General features: G+C 35.2%; 5 protein-coding genes across 6 annotated transcripts in view; 2 read left to right on the forward strand and 3 right to left on the reverse strand.

Annotated features, from left to right (window-relative positions):
• The window catches only part of LOC105166825 (phosphatidyl-N-methylethanolamine N-methyltransferase), a 2,731-nt gene extending 2,306 nt beyond the window's left edge, over positions 1 to 425 (reverse strand). The window contains exon 1 of the mRNA XM_020694871.1: positions 5 to 425. Within this exon, the coding sequence (XP_020550530.1) occupies positions 5 to 355 (351 nt within the window). The 5' untranslated portion in view covers positions 356 to 425. The remainder of the gene's footprint in view (positions 1 to 4) is intronic.
• Positions 4,741 to 7,342, forward strand: LOC105165181 (putative receptor-like protein kinase At1g80870). Its single transcript, XM_011084106.2, has one exon. The coding sequence runs from the start codon at positions 4,938 to 4,940 to the stop codon at positions 7,119 to 7,121; it is 2,184 nt and encodes a 727-aa protein (XP_011082408.1). The 5' UTR covers positions 4,741 to 4,937; the 3' UTR covers positions 7,122 to 7,342.
• LOC105165190 (lamin-like protein) lies at positions 9,739 to 10,657 on the reverse strand. The gene is made up of 2 exons (XM_011084118.2): positions 10,340 to 10,657; positions 9,739 to 10,182 (listed from the first exon to the last, which is right to left on the reverse strand). Exons 1-2 carry the CDS (start codon positions 10,506 to 10,508, stop codon positions 9,848 to 9,850), a joined length of 504 nt encoding a protein of 167 aa, XP_011082420.1. The 5' UTR covers positions 10,509 to 10,657; the 3' UTR covers positions 9,739 to 9,847.
• Positions 11,798 to 14,930, forward strand: LOC105165199. Its single transcript, XM_011084129.2, has 2 exons — positions 11,798 to 12,148; positions 14,501 to 14,930. The coding sequence occupies exons 1-2, from the start codon at positions 11,983 to 11,985 to the stop codon at positions 14,590 to 14,592; spliced, it is 258 nt and encodes an 85-aa protein (XP_011082431.1). The 5' UTR covers positions 11,798 to 11,982; the 3' UTR covers positions 14,593 to 14,930.
• LOC105165207 (magnesium transporter MRS2-1) lies at positions 14,620 to 19,764 on the reverse strand. Of its 2 annotated transcripts, none has more exons than XM_011084158.2 (6): positions 19,551 to 19,764; positions 18,218 to 18,826; positions 16,381 to 16,509; positions 15,948 to 16,286; positions 15,811 to 15,858; positions 14,620 to 15,493 (listed from the first exon to the last, which is right to left on the reverse strand). In XM_011084158.2, exons 2-6 carry the CDS (start codon positions 18,806 to 18,808, stop codon positions 15,263 to 15,265), a joined length of 1,338 nt encoding a protein of 445 aa, XP_011082460.1. In that variant the 5' UTR covers positions 18,809 to 18,826; positions 19,551 to 19,764; the 3' UTR covers positions 14,620 to 15,262. The 2 variants fall into 2 exon arrangements, with proteins under 2 accessions (XP_011082460.1, XP_011082470.1); XM_011084168.2 differs by having other exon boundaries at positions 18,218 to 18,860.

Genomic DNA, 20,248 nt, shown 5'->3' on the forward strand with positions numbered 1-20,248 from the left:
AAAGAGTGGAGACCGAGAAGAGCGCTATGAACTGGGCAAGCTTGAGGAAATGCGACACCAGCGCCATGACTCTGCAGGGGTCACGCCCTCGCCCACACAGATCAACCCATGATTGTGGATTATTCCAAAGAAAATAGTAAAACGGGAATGGCGAAATCACTCCTAAGCATGCCCATATTCCCATTTTGATTTTGCTTCTTCTTCTTCTTCTTCTTCTCTTTGCAGAAAAGTCTGGACTTGGGGCAGCAGCGGTCGATTCACTGTATATGTGTTTGATGGACAGATGTGGGTTGCGATGGTTTGATCCAACAATTGGGCTTCTACCAGTTGCGATTCGGATGCACGCTTTGCTCATTGGTTAATTTATGTAATTTAAGCCCAATTCAACAGTATTTTGTGGGGTAATTTAGGACAAATTTATGTTTTTCAATATAAATTCGATCACCTATATAATTTATATTAGTATTTTATAATAATTTATATACTATAAATTTATTTTTCTATAGATATATTAACAAAAATATTAAAATTACTGGCATTGGATTTTTGTATCATCAATCGTTGGAAGGTGTTATGACAAACACACAAGTGGGCTATAAAATTCCTTAGAAGCAAGTCCAAACTTGTGTAGTGTAATTGGGGCAAATCAGCCCAGTATGTCCTATCTATAAATGGTTTGGGCTTTCTCATCATTGGACCTGATTTATAAAAATTACTCGTCTCAACAAAAACATTCCGACAATCAAATTAATAGTACTGACCATATGTAAGTTGGATACCCAACCAAATTAATAGTACGACAACCAGGTATTTTTGTTTAAGCTTTCGTATTATACTCATCATGTTTACTAAAATTAATTAATCCAAAATTAATACCCAATTAAGCAACCATTAGATCAAATTAAACCTAAGTAGAAAGAGAGTTTAAATGATACATGCTTTGACACATAAGTAAACAACAAAGGCATACAATGGCACGTGTCGCAACATCAAAGGAATCTTCTTCTAGCCATCAATCTGTTCGAATCCGATTATTTTGAATCTACGCATCAATAAAAAGATACAACTTTTTAACCTGTTCAGTAAATAGTCTTGGGGCCAAATGGGTATTAGAAATTTACCCACATTAGCATGAAATCCTTAGCTGTATTACACAACACACACACACACCCAAAAAAAAAAAAGAAAAAGGTGAAAGCTTTTACCATGAAGAACAAATGAAGTGAAAAGTTTTAACCGGATAGTGATTTTTCATGAAAGAAAAAGTAAAAAAGTAGGTTAAAGGGCAGAAAGAAGATGATTAGAATGGTAGGCCCATGCTCAAATATTCCCTTTCCTTTGCTGATGGAATGGCCCTACCTCCATCAATCTTCCATGTTCCTTTGTTCCCATATCTTCTATTATGAATATTTCTTAGTTTTTTTTCTAATAAGTTTTATTTTGTTTTTCTTCATTCTTTACTAATATAATTTTGATACAAAGTTAGACATACCAAATCTTCTCAGAATTACACATTTATTATCTTCCAAAACCAAAGAAAAATACTTCAGAAACGCTTTATAAAGGGTTCTTGAATTTCTAAAGTACCTTTTTTAGAGTGATCTGATAGAAAATTACTAGTACTTAATTCAATATTAATCGAAAAAATTCGTTTCGATTAATTTGTTGAGCGTAATGAGCCAAATGTGATGTAGTATTTCATTTCATAAGGCCTTGAAACTTGGCCTGACTTGGCTGATGAGTAAAAATATTTTTAAAAAAAAAAAGAAGAAGAAGAAGATTAAGCTACTGAAGTTGCTCGTGTATTGGACTCGTCCCAGCTCAACTTGGTAAATGATTAAATTAAATTCAAATGCTATCAGAATTGTGTTTTGACATATCATGAAAATATATTAAAAGTATGGAAAGAACACAATTGTAAGGCACAAGATTCACGTGGTTCGAAAAATTCTCTTGCATTAACAGTTGTTGATAATGATCTCTATCATAATAGTTTTACGTGAAATGCAATAAAACTAGACCCAATACCTATTTATTCTAACTAGAGTGGCTAAAAGTATCACAAAATTATAATTTTACTCCACAATAGATATGTCTGAATACAATGTTGGAGCATGCCACATTCCCAGGATCGCATCACTAGATATTGGGAGGATATGTGGTCGTATATTTCAACCTCGATCAGATTGTATCAATTAGTTTCATCATTCAACTCATTTAACAAAATTTAGAAAGAAAAAGAGAGAGAGAGAGAGAGAGAGAGAGAGAGAGAGAGAGGAGAGAGAGAGAGAGAGAGAGAGAGAGAGAGAGAGAGAGATGACATAGGATATAATGGATCCACATTGACACTATTTGATGCATTGACACAATTTGGGTAAATTAGCTTTCAACTTTAAGAATGACACTTTTGACAAGTTAAAAAAGACACTTTCATCATTATCATATATATATACTCACCAACAATTGTACAATTGATTTGTCATATATTCCATCCATGTGATAAGGTTTAATTAAGTTGATTTCCCCTGCATTGAATTTTTATTCTAAACTTTATTATATATATATATATATATTTCAATTAACATACACATACCATCATATATATTTCTTTAAATGAAAAGATAAACTACATCGAACTTTCCTAAAATTTTTCATAATTATAAATATCTTTTCGTTACTTGAAAAATTACAAATATCCTTAAAAATTAACAGTCACATAACAAATACCCTATCGTGTTGTAGGGGATATTTGTTAAACGGCCGTTAATTCTGAAGGTATTTGTAATTTTTTAAATAACGATGGTGAATTTGTAATTATGACAAACTTTAGAGAATTTCATTGTGATTTACTCTAAATAAAATAGATAATACAATCTTTTAAAGACGTGATTTGTTTATGTTAACGGATTAAAAGATACAATAGGATTTGGAATAAAAAATTCATTCCTTATTTCTCATATTGAATTTATATATAATCCTCTAACCAAATTTATTTTTAAAAGAAAATTTCCCTATAATATGAAAAATGTAATATATTTGGGGTTGGGCAAAATAGTTTTCAAAGCCTTGCTATGTTTCTCTTTTTTCTTTTTTGGTCTCTGTTGAAGGTATGCAGTGGAATGATGAATCACGACTTTAGTTACATTCCTTTTCTTTTTGGCGTCTTTTTGGGGACAACTCAATAATGAAGGGACAAAACAAAAGATGAGCCATCAAACTTTTCTCCTATCAACAATTTCAAAAAAAACATCCTCAACATTGTCAAGACTCACAATCATTAACTAACATAGGTAATATTACTTTTTCAAACAAAAAAACAAACATAGGTAATATTGAAATCTTTAAACATATATACATATATATATTAATTTTAAATATAAGATACTTTTTTAAATTTATAAAACATTAGATCTTATTTTAAAAAGAAAGTATTGAAATATATAAATAAAATAATATTACGAAACTTATAAATGTCGCTAATAACAAATTATAATTATTTGAAGAAAACTAACCAATTTGTTTTTTTTTTATGAGGAAAACTAAGTAATTTGTTGAAAATTTTAAAATAAGTATTCCTAACATCTTATCTTAAAATTTTATAAATTCTTGCAACATCTTATAAGATGTTTTAAAAAGTTTATAAATAGATCCAAACGCCCGCTAGAAGCAAATAGACCGGACCAATTGTGGTTGCTCAAAGTCTTGAATTAAGAAATTCTAACCGCCATATAATATATTTTTGCCCAAATTTGTTCAATCATTGCTTAACTTGACCACAGTACTCCCATCAATATATATTAATATCGACGCTTTGAATTTTGCTGAATCAAATATTATAATCAACTACTGTTGACTCATAACAGTCACATAAAATGAGTGAATCAAATATTATAATTTGACTTCGCCTTATTTATAATACATTTATATAAAGCAACAAGCTTTGTTTCTTTATTGAAGTTGGAATTTATAATTCGAGTGAAAAAAATTAGTGAGTGTTACCACTACACAAGTGTACTTGTAATCTATCTTGTTATTGTGTCTCTGTAGTTTATAGATACAGACTTGGCTCTACTATTGCACTAAAAAGGCACTTTTGCAATTTGATTTTTTTTTTTCCTTTCAGCCGAAAATAATTTTTTTTAGTAAGTAAATTATGTTAACATTCTCTAAAGTTAGGTTCAAATATATAAATATTTATATTTTTTGTAAAATTATAAGTTCATTATTTGAGATTGTAATTACAATTATGCCCTATATTTAGAGACAAAAAAATTACACAATCATTCCTAAAGGTATAATAGACTGACACTTTTTTAAAAGTATATTCGTAATTCTACAAATGACAGAAAGTATTTATGTATTTGGACCTAAGTCCAAGGGTAATAATGTAATTACTAATTGAATGGTGAGTTTAATTATTTTTTAGTATAAAAAAATAGCGAAATAAGTTTTAAAAGATAGTTTGAACAATGTTAGAATGGTATCAAAATGATATCAAATTTCCTAAAAGAAAAAAAAGGGAAAGAATAAAATACAGAAAAGAAAAGGAAAAAAGAAAATCAACTACCATCACTGTAACCCACTACTACCCCCCAACCCCCCAAAATTCTCCCTCCAATTTTCTTCCATGCGACCTGCAAATGCGCTGTTTAGTCAAAAGCTCATCTGGGCCCTCTCCTTTTCTTTCTTTAATCCTCATCTCAAGATTTCAACTCAATCCCATTAAAATTTAACTAAACTATGAACACTAATCTCCACAACTCTAATATTACTCACACAAATTGCAATACCCCATTTCAGACAAATTTAACAATATATGATTTGATTAATACTATGTGGTTATCCAACTTCAAAGCAAACTCCCCCAAATAAAAGAACCAACATTTCACCACCTTTTTTCTTCACCATTTCAACCCAAAAAAACCCACAAGGAAAAAATGGTTTCAAGACAGCCATTCCCACCAAATCCAAGGCCTAAAACGAGCATAGTGTTTCTTGCAATCACAATCTCCGCTTCACTCATTATTCTCTCTGCCATTCTGTATTTTATTTACTATCTCTGGTACTCTTTGGTTCACAGGTCAAGAACCAGCCCATTTGATGCTACGTCACCTTTGAACAAGCTCCAGAAGTTTAGCTACAGGGAACTCAAGAATGCCACCCACAATTTCAGCCCCTCCAATTCCATAGGAAAAGGGGGTTCTGGCACTGTTTTCAGAGGTATTTTGAAGGATGGGAAGTTGGTAGCTGTGAAGCTTCTTGACTCAAATTCGTTTCAGTGTGAACAGGAGTTTCAGAATGAGTTGAAGATTCTTGGTGGGCTAAAATCTTGCCCTCTTGTTGTTTCTTTGTTGGGTTTTTGTGTGGAGAGAGGGAGAAGAATTGTGGTGTATGAGTATATGCCTAACAGAAGCTTGCAGGAGTCTTTGCTTTTTGAATCAAACAATGGGTGTTGTAGTAGTTTGAGCTTGAGTTGGAATAGGAGGTTCAGTGTGATTCTTGATGTTGCAAGGGCATTGGCTTTCTTGCACCTTGAATGTGATCCACCTGTGATTCATGGTGATGTGAAGCCAAGCAACGTGTTGCTTGATTCTGAGTTCAGGGCCAAGCTTTCGGATTTCGGGTTGTCTAGATTGAAGCTTGAGGGTGAATATGGGGTTGATTTGTTTAGCCAGGAGTTGGGGAAGAGCCAGGAGCTGTGGAAGAGTCAGGAGATTGGAGGGAATTCAAATGCCGGTGGAGGAGGAGGTGGAGAGAATGAGACTCCCGCAATAGGGACTCCTGTGGAGAGTCATGAGAATGATGAGGTAGATTTTGCTTTGGCTTTGCAGGCCTCTTCTTCTTCCAAGAACAGTTGTAGAGTTTACCATAATGTGATGGGATTATCTATCAGCTCTTTGAACTTTAACTCTGAGAATCCGGGTAGCACTTTGAAGGGGAAGGAGTTGTTAGCCAATGAAAATAGTGGGGTGGATTGGAACAAGTTTGTGCCTTATGATGATGAGTTGAGTAGCATTGATCATAGCAAGGAGTTGAATTTGAATAATGCACCTGTTGTTGGTGATGATAGTAATAGCAACAATTCAGGTGCCAAACAATGGGGAAAAGACTGGTGGTGGAGACAAGATGGGAGTGGTGAACTGTGTAGTAAAGATTATGTGATGGAGTGGATTGGGAGTCAAATTTGCCCGTCGGCTGATCCCGATTGGGACGAAGAGAAGGGGGCAGCCCCTGGGAAAACGGGCTTGGATAGCTCTGTACAGTTGGACAAATGTGAGGAAGTGAATGAGAATCCAGTGCAAGATCCTGGTTTTGAGTGTCTTAATGGTGGTACTGAAAAGGAGCATTCAAAAAGGTGGAAAGTTTGTGCTAAGAAGCATCGGAAGATGCAAGAGTGGTGGAAAGAGGAGCACTTGGATGAACTTAGCAAGAAGAGAAATAATAAGGGATATAGGCTCAAAGTGTGGAACAAAGAACGGTTCAAAGTACCGCATTTTGGTTTGGGGAAATGCTTTGAGTTCAGGAAAAGGAGAAAGTTCAGCCATGAGAACCATGACACCGAGGATCAGAACATGGAGTTTAGTTTTAGAAAAGGTTGGAGGAAGAAGAATCATTCAATGGGGAGCGATATGTGGAGCGGGGATCTTTTTAGTCGGGAGTTGAGCAGCACAACTAGCATGAGGGGAACGCTTTGCTACATTGCACCAGAGTACGGTGGGTACGGTTACTTAATGGAGAAAGCTGATATTTACAGCTTCGGTGTTCTGGTTCTCGTTATTGTCTCCGGGAGACGACCACTTCACGTTCTTTCCTCGCCAATGAAGCTCGAGAAAGCAAACTTAATAAGCTGGTCTCGGAGCTTAGCTCACACAGGAAACATACTAGAACTCGTCGATGAACGTCTTAAAGACGAGTACAATAAAGAACAGGCGAGCCTGTGCATTAATTTGGCACTTGCTTGCCTGCAGAAAATGCCCGAGCTGAGACCGGATATTGGGGACATCGTCAAGATATTGAAAGGCGAAATGGAGCTCCCACAGCTCCCGTTTGAGTTCTCGCCTTCTCCTCCGTCAAAGCTTTTCAGCCGATCAAGGAGAAAACAAAAGAGCAGCGGAGATTAACATCTTCATTCTGTAGCAATCCGATCAAGAAGAGAATATGGATTTGATCCAACGAATCGCTTCCTAACTGTTGTGTATAACTTTTATGTGGCTTGATGTATTTACACTGATTCTTACTGCTTTTTGTTGTTTTCTAATTGGGGTAAATACATTGGAATCAAAATCATTTCCAGATCATGTTCAGTCAATATCTACCCAGATTACTACTCATGTTTCTATTACACAAGAGTCAGTCCTGAAGTAGTCTATGTTGTTTGATTCAGTGTCACTTCAAAATCCAATGTTGCCAGAACTTTAGGGCATAAATTTTAATCAAATTTGCGAGAATCTTGCTTGACAACTTCCTACTCTTTCAAACAAACAAAAGTCTTTTACAAGTCAAGCAAAGTCATCTTTTAAGTCTTCCTTCGGAAACGGCCGGAAAACACCAGCATTATAGGGACAAGAAACCTGCAAGAAAATGAAAGCTCTACTTCAGCTTTCAGAGATTGATATTGAGCATGTACTGCCATATTACATTGGATGCGAGGAAGCACTTGGACAACATATGAGCTCCAAGGCTCCCTCCTGTAACAACCAGCCAACTTTTTAGATAAAATGGTGATAGTTTCAGTCAAAACGAACAATATCTCATATAATGAATTAGTGCATGCTGCAACATTAAAAATAATCCCAACTTATTACAAACATGGTCCCAACAAGGCATTTTGTTTTAATAAATTTATGGTATTTCTGCCAAAACGAATAATAACTCGTGTAATGACAAGTTTGCGCTACACCAATGATGTTTGTTACAACTTTATTACATCATGGTCCACCCCAACTCCATATTTGTCTCTGCATATTCCTTGACTAATAGGGAACAAATTTGTCTCTGTCCACACCACAAACCAGGAGAGGATTTAAAGGAGGAACGTTGTTTAATAAGAATTTTGTTTATTAGTGCGAAAATAATGTGATTTCTTCCATTCTGATTGAACTTGTAGAAGTTAATTAAAAATAAATAAATTAAATTAATACTCCCTAAAATTAAATCTAATTACACAAGCAATCATTATCCTTTACGAAATTATAAGTCCATTCCAAATCGATCATATTACAAATGTTTCATTACATTTATAATATGATTTTCCATGTCATTTTAGATTATACATTAATTACACGACAAATATTATAATAAAACTTGCTCACTCGATACTTAAATCTTGAAACAAAAAAAAAAATTTGTAAAACATGTAAAATTTATGTTTGATGTGGACAAACTCTAGAACGCGCAATGGCATAAAGAACTCATTTTTGGAACAAACAAATGGATGAAACCTACCACCATAAATGCGAGACACTGTCAACTACGCAACATTACAGGCCAGCTGTATTAATGTATATAGTTGGATTTAATTAATACTCTTTGGTAAGAAATTAATAATAATGATAATGATAATAATAATAATACTTGTAATAAATCTTGAAAAACAAATGTTCTTGGTTGATCTTATCTATATTATTTATTTAGTAAAAACGTAGTATTCAACCAAAGATCATATAAATCTCGAAATAAGGGATGGTGTTCTTGTCTTTTTATGTGTGGAGCATGGAGCATGGCGATACATATCACACCGAACTTTCCAATCTTGATTTTTTTAATTTGACTATGATCTTAATTGTGATTTCCTGCATTTTCATTTAAATATATATGTGGTTGTATGTAATTGATGTGTTATAATAAAAATAAAACAGAAAGTTCCATCCGACATTGACACAAGTGTTGAGATATGGAAATTTTTTGCTCAAATTGAGTCCAATTAGGCCCGATTAAATATTATTGTAAGGGGCCATTTATTTTGTGGTGCGGGATAATTAATTGATTGGGTTCGACTGAATTATTTATGAAATAAGATATTAATAATTTTATCAACTGTTGAATGGATTAAATGATAGATTAAAAAAAAAAGTGTAAAATGGTTTAGTAAATTTTGTATGATTAATTTTGGAATGATGAAGTTAAAATGTACTTATACTCTTTTAATACATTTTGACCCTTTTTAGCACTTCAATTATGCAGTGCAATATAATAATAAAGAATTGGGGTTGAATGTAGGGCTTACTCATCGATGAAAACGACGAACAATACATAATAGGGACACTACATTAAAAAGAGAAGATTATTGACAAAAAAAAAAAAAAAAGAAAAAACAGTAAGTGAAAATTTAAAGGGTGGAAAAGTAGGAAATCGATGAACGAGTGTAGGAACCATTTAAAGGGTCGTTTACTTTAAAAAAATAAAATTAACGTGTGATACCTATAAAATGGATAAAATGAGAAATGAGACAATATATCACTCTATTTTTTTGTTTTTGTCCCTCATTTATCCAACCTTATCATGAGTCAATCTTATTAACATCACACGGGCATTACGTATACAGGCCCTTAAAGAATTATTTAAAAATATAGAGATAATTAAAAAAAATTATAATTAAAGGAAGGACGATGAAGATAAAGATGAAATATTTGATTCGTCTAATTTTTATTTAAACCTAATTTGTAATATTTATGTTCCCTCCAAATAGTAAGAAATAATTTTTTTACTTAGCAAATGAAATAGCTTATAATAATTCACTTAGATTTTCAAAATTAAAAGTAAATAAAATAATTGCTGGAATTCCAAAAAAAAAAGAGGCCTATCCAAAAGCTTTACGAACACACATCCACCACTAGATCCATCCGTATCAGAACCAAACAGACAGAACCACACTGAAAACAATTCCAAGTACTCCCCGGGCAACGCCACGCGCCGCCGGTGGTGCAGAAGAGTCCTTGGCCGAGTGCTCTGCGGCGACGGCTGACTTGGGCGGCGGAGGGAGCGGGTGAACGAGGACGGAAACCTTCATGCCATTAAAGCAGCCGCCAGTGCCGCAGATGAAGTAGTACCTCTTGGCCTTGTCCAGTAGAATGAAATCCTTCCCACTGCTCCAGTTCCCAGTGGCGCCCTCCGTCGTGCAGTTATCGTACCCTGTCTTGTTCACTCGGAACACATTGTACTGCGTTTTCTGGTACCTGAATGCTGCATATTCCCACAATATTCCACCCAAAATATTAATCTAAGAAACTGTTAGAAACAGCAAATTTGATCCCGCAAGAATTTAAATAATAAAAATACAAGTGTTGGATGAGTATCAAACGTCGTAATGAGGAAAAAGAAGTAGGAATTATTTAATTACAAATGAGGTCTCCGACGTAGAAGGTCTGGTTGTTGGCCCAGAGGGTGTAGTTGATGCCGGGGTTCCAGCCCTTGTTGGCGCCGACAATGTGGTCGGTGGCGGCGGCGGAGGAGAGGAGGAGGAGGAGGACGGCGGAGACGAGGTGGAGGATAGAGGGTGAGGTGGACATTAGGGGTTGGTGCGTGACGGTACAGCTTTCGTTGTTGCAGATGGATGCTTTTAGATTGAGAATGGCTCTTCTGGCCAATGGGGAGTTGGGGTTTTAAAGTTGTGTGGGATTATGCTCTAATAACGGTAACATAACGGATCCAAGAATGTTGTACCATGATTTTGCTAGGGTCACTCTATTGTACATAATAATGCCTTTGCTTTTCTCTTTCTTTTTTTTTATATATGTATGATTTTGTGAGTGAGTATGATGATGTTTGCAATAACTTGTATTTTTGTGATGTAAATAAATTGTAAGAAAATTATATATTTAATTATAGTGGGAGTTGAGAGTGTTAAAAAATATAAGTGAAAAACAAAAAAGATAAAAGAATATTCAAGTTTGAAGTGTTTGAGAAACAACTCAATCTTTATAATTTTACTAATAAATTGCATAATTTAGTAGGAAGTTGTGTATATTTTTGTTTACATTAGTTTAACTGATGCAATTTGAAAAAAAAAAAATGAAAGTTGCAAAATAAAAACATTCTTTCTAGTCTACCAATAAGCTGATAAGCACTTAAAATAAGCTTGTACAAACACCACTTAACTATAATTTTATTTGATTTAAGCATGGAATTTTGTTTTGGTAAAAAGTTAAAATTTTAAAATAAATATATAATATTGTTAGTTCGAGCTTTACGAATATAGATACACATTTACTGTCACAGTAATATAGTGTTTTTTGGTTTTCTTTAATGTATTTTTATTTATTTATTTGTTGTGTATGTATTTGTTCAATTTGTGTAATAATTTATATTTCACATTTCACGCTCCTCGAATTTGCTTACATTTCTACATTTTTACGCGTGAAACCTGTAATACTTTACCTAGCCCCTTGCAATGTGATTCGGCTCGAGATTGTCATACGATGTACGAATACTACCTCAGATTGAAAGTAAATGAAAGTTTGAACACGTTAGGTTTGTTTGGTTGACCCCAACCAAAATTCTTTATATTATATAAAATATTGTTGTGGATTGAATAAAAAAAAAGTATAAAGCAATATTTATATATAATACACACCTTTAATGAAAAAAATATGAGGACATATATATATATAGGTTAAATTCATATTATAATCAATAATTTGTGCACGTACTTTTTATTTTAAAAAGTGAAATATCAACCATCTAATATATCGGATGTAGCAGTAGAAGACATGTAATCGAGATTTACGTGCCGGACAACATGCGAATCCATGTGCAACTTGGACCTTCCATCAGAGCGTGAAATAGAGGTTGGACAGTTGGGTTCCCGGGTCGTTCATGTAATGACTACACCCAATGCATAATACACCCATAATTAAATGATTTACGCCGACCAGTAAATTAAAAACATAAGCAAAGGAAAAAAAATACCCACACAAGGGTGGGGATTTATGCAAGAACAGAAATTGGGGACAGCAAGAGGGTTTAACACTGAACGACAGGAAAATGAGCAGCGATACAAAGAAAGCCGGCAATGGATCAGGGGCAGGGTCGGGGGGTTTTAGGGCTAAATTGGATCACTATCTTTACAGCGGTGAGAAGAAGCATGTTGCGGCAGGCATCGTCATCATTGGAGCCCTCTTTGGTGTTCCTTGGTACCTCATGAATCGAGGTTCGTTTAATTTAATCTATTGCGATTTCATGATATTTGTTTTTATGTGTTTGTGTTTGTGAAATTGAGTGCTCCCCCAGAAATGCCATTTGGGTTTTTCCAGAAACGAAACCATGGTAAAGTTAGAAGATTAAATGTGGTCTCTTTTCTAATTCTTAGTCTTAATTTCTCGGAGGAGCTGATGTTCATAAAAGTAGGAGCATTTGGGGTAATGAGGGTCTGATAGTAGAGTCTATTATACCTGCAGTGCTTCGGTTGTCCATGGGACTGGGAATAACTCACACTTCAAATGCATTTTGATAAAAGGTTTTGGATTTGAGATAATAATTTCAAATATTAGTTTAAATCCATCGCCCCGAAGAATAAATAGGAATTGCTCCTAGTCAACTGCTTTCTCCCGCCACTCAACCTATTTAGGGCTCTCACTAACTCTAGTTATCTATCTATCTGCTCTTCTTGCCAATCTGTTTATCACCACTTTGCTAAATAATCAATAGAGTTCCATTGACAGTAGATCCTTACATAAGATGGAAGATATTGGAAAGACTACATTTACTTTTTGGCTCCTTAACAGTGTTGCTTTTTGGTGATTCTTTTGACTAACATGTAGTCTGATTTGTATGCTTGAAAAGGATTTTGTCGACCGTCTCGTAAAATTGGTACCAGCAGATAGAGAACAACTTATCTGAAGAATTATAATATGCTATTGAAATGAACATGCAACATCAGTATGCTACTAAATAAATGTAAAATCATTTCTTAAACAAATGGTAAAGATTGTTCATGCTCTCTGGTCCTTTAGAATACATGTTAATGAATAAAAAGATTTAGATTGTTTAGATATTAGTCCATTGTCTTGTCAAGTTGCTTTGGAACAAAACATTGTGGTAGATCTTAAAGTTGCTTTTATCTAGGTTATAATTTTTATAAATAGGAGGGCCTGCCAGGTCTTCAGGTTCTGTAATCTGTAAAGGTCTTCTTATTATACTGGTGGAGTTAGAATTAGTCCTCCAGATTGATTTCTCCTGAATTAACCACATCTCAGCTGGATGATGCATTCTTTTCTTGCACTGCTAGACCGACGTTTTGTATTGAGCTTAAACGACCAGTATGAAAAGACAGATCCATATTGATGAATTAGAACTAGAGGTGACCAAGTTGTAATTAGTACAACCAACCGTTACAACCTAGTGGCTAAAGGTCAAACGTTATCAGGCCCACAATATGGTTCTAATCCTTGCTAAGGCATTTGGTGGGGCTACATGAATGTTCTGACCTATGTATATTCTGTTCCTACGTGTTTAGACCTATCAGTTTCACTTAAAGTTGTTGCAACAGCTTAACATAAAAAGGGGGAAGGAGGGTTGAGGTGGGGGGATGAGGTAATATTGTATACATGAACGGAGACAGTACGGTTAGCACTCTTAATTTCTTCTTCAGTAGTTCATTTGAGAAGAAATGCTGGAGAGAAGCACTAACTATAATATGTTTATTCATGTATGTACTATTTAGTTAAATTCTTTTTCTCCCCAAAATAAACTCAGTGATCAGTCATGTTCAGTAGTGACATGATTAATCACACAACTAATGGCTCCTCTAGCAGATTTTATATTAAATGTGAAGGCTGAGCCTTCATGTGAATATAGCTAGCGTAATTATATAATTTTTCTTTTTGAACACGAACTTCGTTATGATAAAAAATGGAGTCAGGCGAATTAACTCCATCTTTCATGTGATGGCTTTTTTAACAGCCTGCATGTGAAACTGGCAGGTGGTAACTGGTGAATTAATTAAAGGAATAGTAATAAAAGAGGTGTTGTCTTTTGTCACGCCTCTTAATTTAATAAATAAATAAATGAAAAGCATGAATATATGTATATATATGCCTTCCTCACATACAATTTAAAACCGCGCAAATTTTGGTATTTTCATAAATCTACAATTTCTTTTTTCTTAAGAAAAGCGCCAACATGGCAAGTCTGATGAACATGATATGCAAGTGCAAGAGCGTGACATATTAGAAAAAGTGTGGTGTTGCTACGTAAACTGCAGAATGCCAGGAAGCATTGTTTTTATATTTGTCACCTCCAATCATTGGCCCAACTTTTGCTCTTTTGTTTGCAATACCCCTGCATTTTTTATCCCTTCTGGAAAAGGGATGCAACGTTTCACTAAAAACGAACAAATGAAAGATTTTGCAGTCTTCCAAAATGAGCAGATTTCTGATGTCTATTGTTTGCCAAATTCTTACTCATTGTTGAATATGTCAATCTGTATGCATCTTTACTTTCTCGAGTTTGATCAGTTGATTGAAAAAGGAGCCGCAACCTGAAACGACTTTGTTTCTTGAAGGGACAAAGCATCAATCTCATCAAGATTACTTGGAAAGAGCAGATAAAGCCAGAAGTGCAAGACTTTCTACTGGTTCATCCACAAATAGGTGAAAAAACAAGTGGAATATCTTTTCAGCTGCTCACATTCCAGAAACCTCTTAACGCTGACTGTCTTCCATCTATGTAATGGTTTCTGCTGTTTCCGACATGAACCAGTCTTGGGCGGAGAAACTCGTTGAGACCTTGTCATGGTTGAAAGTGATATGTTCTAATGTTATTTGTACAACAAAACTGCGAGTTTACTAGAGAATTAGTTGTTAGTGTTAGATGGTTTTCCAGTTTTGCATAATAAAACCTTTCAGACTTGGCCAATATGCCTAGAGCCTTAGACATCCATCTGACTTTGTACCATGGTATTTATTTAATTTTCACTTTTTTAAAAACAAAAATTTTCTCAAAAGACAAGCTTTTAGTCTGATCAAGCGTTGAATACAAATAAAAGGTTGTTAAACTTGGTTTATTCGAACACCCTCTCAATGAAATGATTCCAAACTCGACAGTTAAACAAAAAATCGTTAACTCAACTGATCTACAGCTCCAGTTGCAAAAGGAGCAACCGGTGCATAACTAATGAACTATAATTTTTGTACAAATAACAAAGAATTAAAAATAAATTCAATGAGATAGGTGATCTCTTCATTTTCTACTCCTAATTTGTTTGACATGCAAACTAAATAGTAGATGACAACAATAAAACGAAAATGTCTGTGTTTCCAGTCTTCTACAGCGGCATTAGTCTTCTATACTTGAAGAACCATAAAAATGATGAAAAAATAACGGCCCCACAAACTCCCGTGATTATTAGGACCCACTGGAATGCACCTGGATCGTCGAACATTGCTATTGGAAAGTTCATCCCAAATATCCCAGCGACAACTCCATATATAGCAACGACAAAAGTTGCAGTGGTGAGCAACAACTCAAACTGTATAAGCTGGTTCCGAACATTGTCCTGCACAGAGAGGTTTTTGCGCATTGGATGGTACAAATGAAGGCTAGCAAAAGAAAATCGTAATATATCGATAAGATGTAAATTCTAATGTTTCTGATGCTGTATGATGATAAGAAGTTGTAGGAGATTACAATTATAAGGTGCGTGTATAGCAAATTCATCCAAAAACTAGTCTAACTCGGCACTACGAGAAAATCATATCAGCTCATTTTAACAGAGAAACATATCTCCTGCATTTAGACTAAAATGGGACACTTTTTTCTCCCACTGAAAAGTAGTAAAATATAGAATAGAGGCGGAAAAAGAGATTCGTTTACCAGCTGAATGTTGATGAAGTCTTCTGTATCATCAATGTACTCCTTCAGCTGAAATTACACAAGAAATTAGTGAAGTGTTCTTACTGGAAGGGGAATAAGAAAGAAAGAGAAATGACTATTATGGTTATGGAGGATACCGAAGTCAATTTGTTGAGAGTGCTGTCAATGACAACAAAGTATGCCTCCAACAACATTTCGAGCTCTTCTATATTCTCGGGGGCACTTTCTGAGCTCCTCACACTCTCGTGTCTGCTCCTTGCAATGCTCAGGGATTTCTCAAACTTCCTGCTGCTGTCTGGGGGTGAAGAAACAGGAGAAACAGGAGCAGAAACAGAGAACCCACCATCATTTGATCGAAATCCACTGAAAGATTGATCACCACAGACTGGTGATTCCATGCGACTTTTCTTCTCAGTAAGATACATTTCAGCCATGTCTCCATCATCATCCATTAGCTGTTCTATCTCATCCCTAACCTAGATGATAACAGTAAAAAATTGTAGGATCAGATAAAGAGCAAAATAATGGGGGGTCAGAAAAGTAGATGGGCCCATATAGTTAACTAGATACCTTCTGAACTCTCCGGGTCAGTGCAACAAGTCTGCTTTTTAATCGACGAACTCGTTCCAAATTCAATGTACTGATCTTTGATGTAAGTTCATCCAATAGTGGATAAGCCTCAATCTCTAGTTCTGCTGCCTGGTCGACTCAACATTATGCATATGCATTCAATTTTGGATATACTTCAAATGAAATATTGAGCATAGTATATTTCTATAGAAATGAATACGAGGACTCTGACTAGGGCACTATGGATATGGTTAACCTATCATCTTAGCTTCACATTTCAACAGCTTACTGCCATAAAACTGGGTGCAGCACCTTAGAGTATGGTCTTCTCTTCTGTCCCAAACCACCCATCTTCCAATAACTATGTTGTGTCTCCTATCAAGCTAGCCTTTCTCTCAACTCTTAACTGAGAGTTAGACGTGTACTACACTGACATAATAGACACCTTCTCATAGTGCGGTGACAAGCAATTGACTGATAAAAAAGAATACAGTGATAAGCAAGCAAACCATCTGAATCAGACATTAGGTCAGGTGAGTAAAAGAGTGTGCAGGTAAAGAAGTTTCCGATAGCCCATTCCCAGCCAAGCTACTCAATTTACTTTAGTGCTTCAGGTACTATGGACCCTTTGTGAAGAAAGACTCCAATTTGGGATGGTTTAAAGAAACCACTGTATTTCAGAGCTGGGACAAAATCATGGTTCGAACTTGTTAACCTTCTAAAAGTTCACATCATAGAAACAACCACCAATACACCCAACAGACTAAGATTGTAGCAAATGCTGATGTGTTAGCATGTGCACACAAGGATTTTCTGAAAAAGGGAACAAGCAAAAGTATTCCCCTCCTTAATTTGGTATAATTAACTTTAGATCCTTACATTATGAGTTAACACCATGCTAATTCAGTATTTAAGTCCATCTTTGGAGAATTAGGTACAAGACTCTGACCAGTCAAAATGCAATGTTCCTAAGTTTCTTCATTCTAACCACTTTAACTGAAACAGTATCCAGATAAGGTGGAAAAAGTTATTTATAGGCTTTGGTCTCAATTTTAGAATGTGAGGTTTGATAGTGATAGGAAAGGCTTAAAGAGATGTAGTTTAAGGATCGTGAGTGAGCAAGTACGCTGTGAGCTGTTGAACAGCTCATCAGTTAACATCAGAGACAAAAGGTCAAGAGAAAGCGGAAAGATTCATTCTATCATCGCAATTTACTATTACTTGCTATTTAGATGTGTCAGACATGTCCAATTCCGAGTAAGCATCTGATTTCTGTAACAAAAATGCGACTAATCATATAAGATCATGTTACAACTTCTAGCTGACTCCAGTACATCAAATGACTTGGAGTGAGCTCTTCAACCTGACTTCAGAATATTTGGTATTATATAATTCCTAAAATACAACTCGGCAAATTAACAAAAAACTATATCCAAAGGCTAAAGATGTCTCAAAATTATTTTTGCAGGAAATTGTGTTAGAAACCAATCCATAATATATGCTTTCTTTTTTATCCCTTCATTGCATGAATGAGAACCTTACAGAATGTATTGGATTATCATCTCTGTAAGATTTTCAAGTTAGAAGCCAAACAATGAGGTATGCATAAGAACAAATAAGCAACTTCTACCAAAAGCAATCACCCGGAACATATGGTGCTAAGTTCATATAACAACTAATGCTTGTTACACGCAAAAACAGAAACTGAGACTACCTCTTAGGAAATATTCAGGCAGTCTTGTGCACAGGTCTCGACAACTTAAAAGATTTTCATAACATCAACACAATTGATCAAGGCAAGGGAACCCTATAGAACACAAGCTTTTATGGCATGTACCTGAGCATCCAGAAAAGTACAGGCAGCTTCTAAAGCAACTTCAAGAGCTTTGAACTCAAAGGGTAAGTAATCAGGAGATATGTTTCCATATATATCATCAGAGTTTCTACTTCCTCTGCTCCTGCTTAATGCTGAACCTTCGGACTGCCAATCTTCACCTACTCCTGCAGCTTGTAATCGCCTCTGCAGCTCCACCACGTATTGCAGTACATAGCTATCAAGGGAATTTAAGAGCAGAACCTCATCAGCGGTGATAATACAACGAATCTGCTCAAGATTTACAACAATTGCCTTCTCTCTACCAAGAATAGTCGAGGGGTAAACAAATAACGGATCTAATAATCTTAGGTCACGTGCAGGAAGATCACAACGACGCATCACAGTGGACTTGTCAACCTCAATTGCTCGGGAATTCCCAGTTGTATCAACACGTATCCATGATCGAACACCTTGCCCCCATTTTTTTAGTCCTGAAACATCCACTCCCTGAAATGGCAGCCGGCCAGAGGCAGATGGCCTATATGACGAATCTCTAACAGTTACTGTTGATGCAGGTTTTGGTGGGAGCAGCCGTTCTTTGAGGTCAGCCATCTCCAAAGAAGTCCTCCACTGTAGAAAAGAAGATGCAGAGAAGGAAACAAATCTGAGCACAAATGAACAGTCTGGTTACGGCCAAGGCCCAACTCTTCCAAAATGAGATACTCCCGTAGCGAATAATATGAACTATCACTAGAGTTCATTTAGTGAGGCCTCACAAGAGATGGTAAAACCCCCAAACTTGACAAGCATAATCATATGCCACATTAAGAATACCAGACAATTCTACACTTCAACAATTATCCTATAGAATCACATATCCCCAACCAATATTTGGAAATTCATTAATTCTCCAGCACTTTTTACACTAAATAGATCCCCGCCTCTCAGAACTATGTGCTCATGCATCAAAGACATCAATCAGTTACCGTTCATTGCTTTATTACAACCAATCACAAATCTGATGGACAATCGACCACATATTAATCTCCCCAGCCTCAAACTGAATCGTTCTACAACCAAAATCCCAATCTTGGAGGCGGAAACAAAATTGATGCAAGAAAAAGACGTCCAATATAACAATTCATACAAATAATAACTAGAAAATCGCGTGTTCACCAGAAAATAAATCAAAATTCACTTTCTCCATTTCTTCCCCTCAAGCAAACCTAAACGGTCACAGTTTGAATTTAAAAGCGAAACATGTTTGAATGACCCATGAAGAGGGAAACACGTAGTGGTTGTAAGTTTATAACCTTACATAATCGCCTAAAAACACCATATTTCCAGAAATTACCTAGGGTAAAGAAGAGCAAGCGCTTCTCCACTTCAATACATCAATCTGTTCACTCAAATGAAATCAAACATTTCAGATAAGAAACACATTGTATACTTAGACAAGTACACACACACACACACGATTATGCGTTCCGCGTGTTGGAGTGAATCAAACATTCAAAAGATCACTTAACCGCTCAGGATTATGGAACCAGTACTAGGAAGTGGCATTGGAGTGGTGTTGTAATTGTTCTCCTGACCCGGAAAATCATTTCGTGGGCCCATTTTATTGAATTTGGTTTAATTTATTTACCTATTTGTTAAAATAAGAGAGAGAGAGAGAGATTTATTAGTGTATAGAATATCAAAATTATTAATAAATTATCGAATTTATCAAAAAATAATTAAATATGAGATGTTTAGAATTTAAATTTATAAAAAAATAATTAAATATTAAAATTAAGTAAGTTGCAGAACTAAAAGTGTTAATTACCTAAAGTTACAAAATACTACAATACCAAAAAACACCCCTACGCCACTCACATGAAAACACTTAATTTAATGATCACGTGCGCTTGCTGTTAGATTTGTAATTAAAGTACCAAAATTATAAATATTTCGTTGCAATAGTACCTATATAAGCTATTTTTTAAATGATGTTATTAATAATGCGATGGATCCTAAATTACTGTCCAAAATTAAAATTTTCTCCAATTT

The sequence above is a fragment of the Sesamum indicum genome, linkage group LG1 (assembly GCF_000512975.1).
Source record: "Sesamum indicum cultivar Zhongzhi No. 13 linkage group LG1, S_indicum_v1.0, whole genome shotgun sequence".
NCBI lineage: Eukaryota > Viridiplantae > Streptophyta > Magnoliopsida > Lamiales > Pedaliaceae > Sesamum > Sesamum indicum.

Bases quoted from the DNA above. Each gene is read 5' to 3' on its own strand.
- LOC105165181 (XM_011084106.2), top strand. From the start codon at position 4,938: ATGGTTTCAAGACAGCCATTCCCACCAAATCCAAGGCCTAAAACGAGC.
- LOC105165190 (XM_011084118.2), bottom strand. From the start codon at position 10,508: ATGTCCACCTCACCCTCTATCCTCCACCTCGTCTCCGCCGTCCTCCTC. The intron at 10,183-10,339 runs GTAATTAAATAA...GGGAATATGCAG, and splicing joins CTACGTCGGAGACCTCATTT to CATTCAGGTACCAGAAAACG.
- LOC105165199 (XM_011084129.2), top strand. From the start codon at position 11,983: ATGAGCAGCGATACAAAGAAAGCCGGCAATGGATCAGGGGCAGGGTCG. The intron at 12,149-14,500 runs GTTCGTTTAATT...TGTTTCTTGAAG, and splicing joins TTGGTACCTCATGAATCGAG to GGACAAAGCATCAATCTCAT.
- LOC105165207 (XM_011084158.2), bottom strand. From the start codon at position 18,808: ATGGCTGACCTCAAAGAACGGCTGCTCCCACCAAAACCTGCATCAACA. The intron at 15,859-15,947 runs GTATCCTCCATA...GTGTAATTTCAG, and splicing joins CTCTCAACAAATTGACTTCG to CTGAAGGAGTACATTGATGA. The intron at 15,494-15,810 runs GTAAACGAATCT...CTCTCTGTGCAG, and splicing joins ACTTCATCAACATTCAGCTG to GACAATGTTCGGAACCAGCT.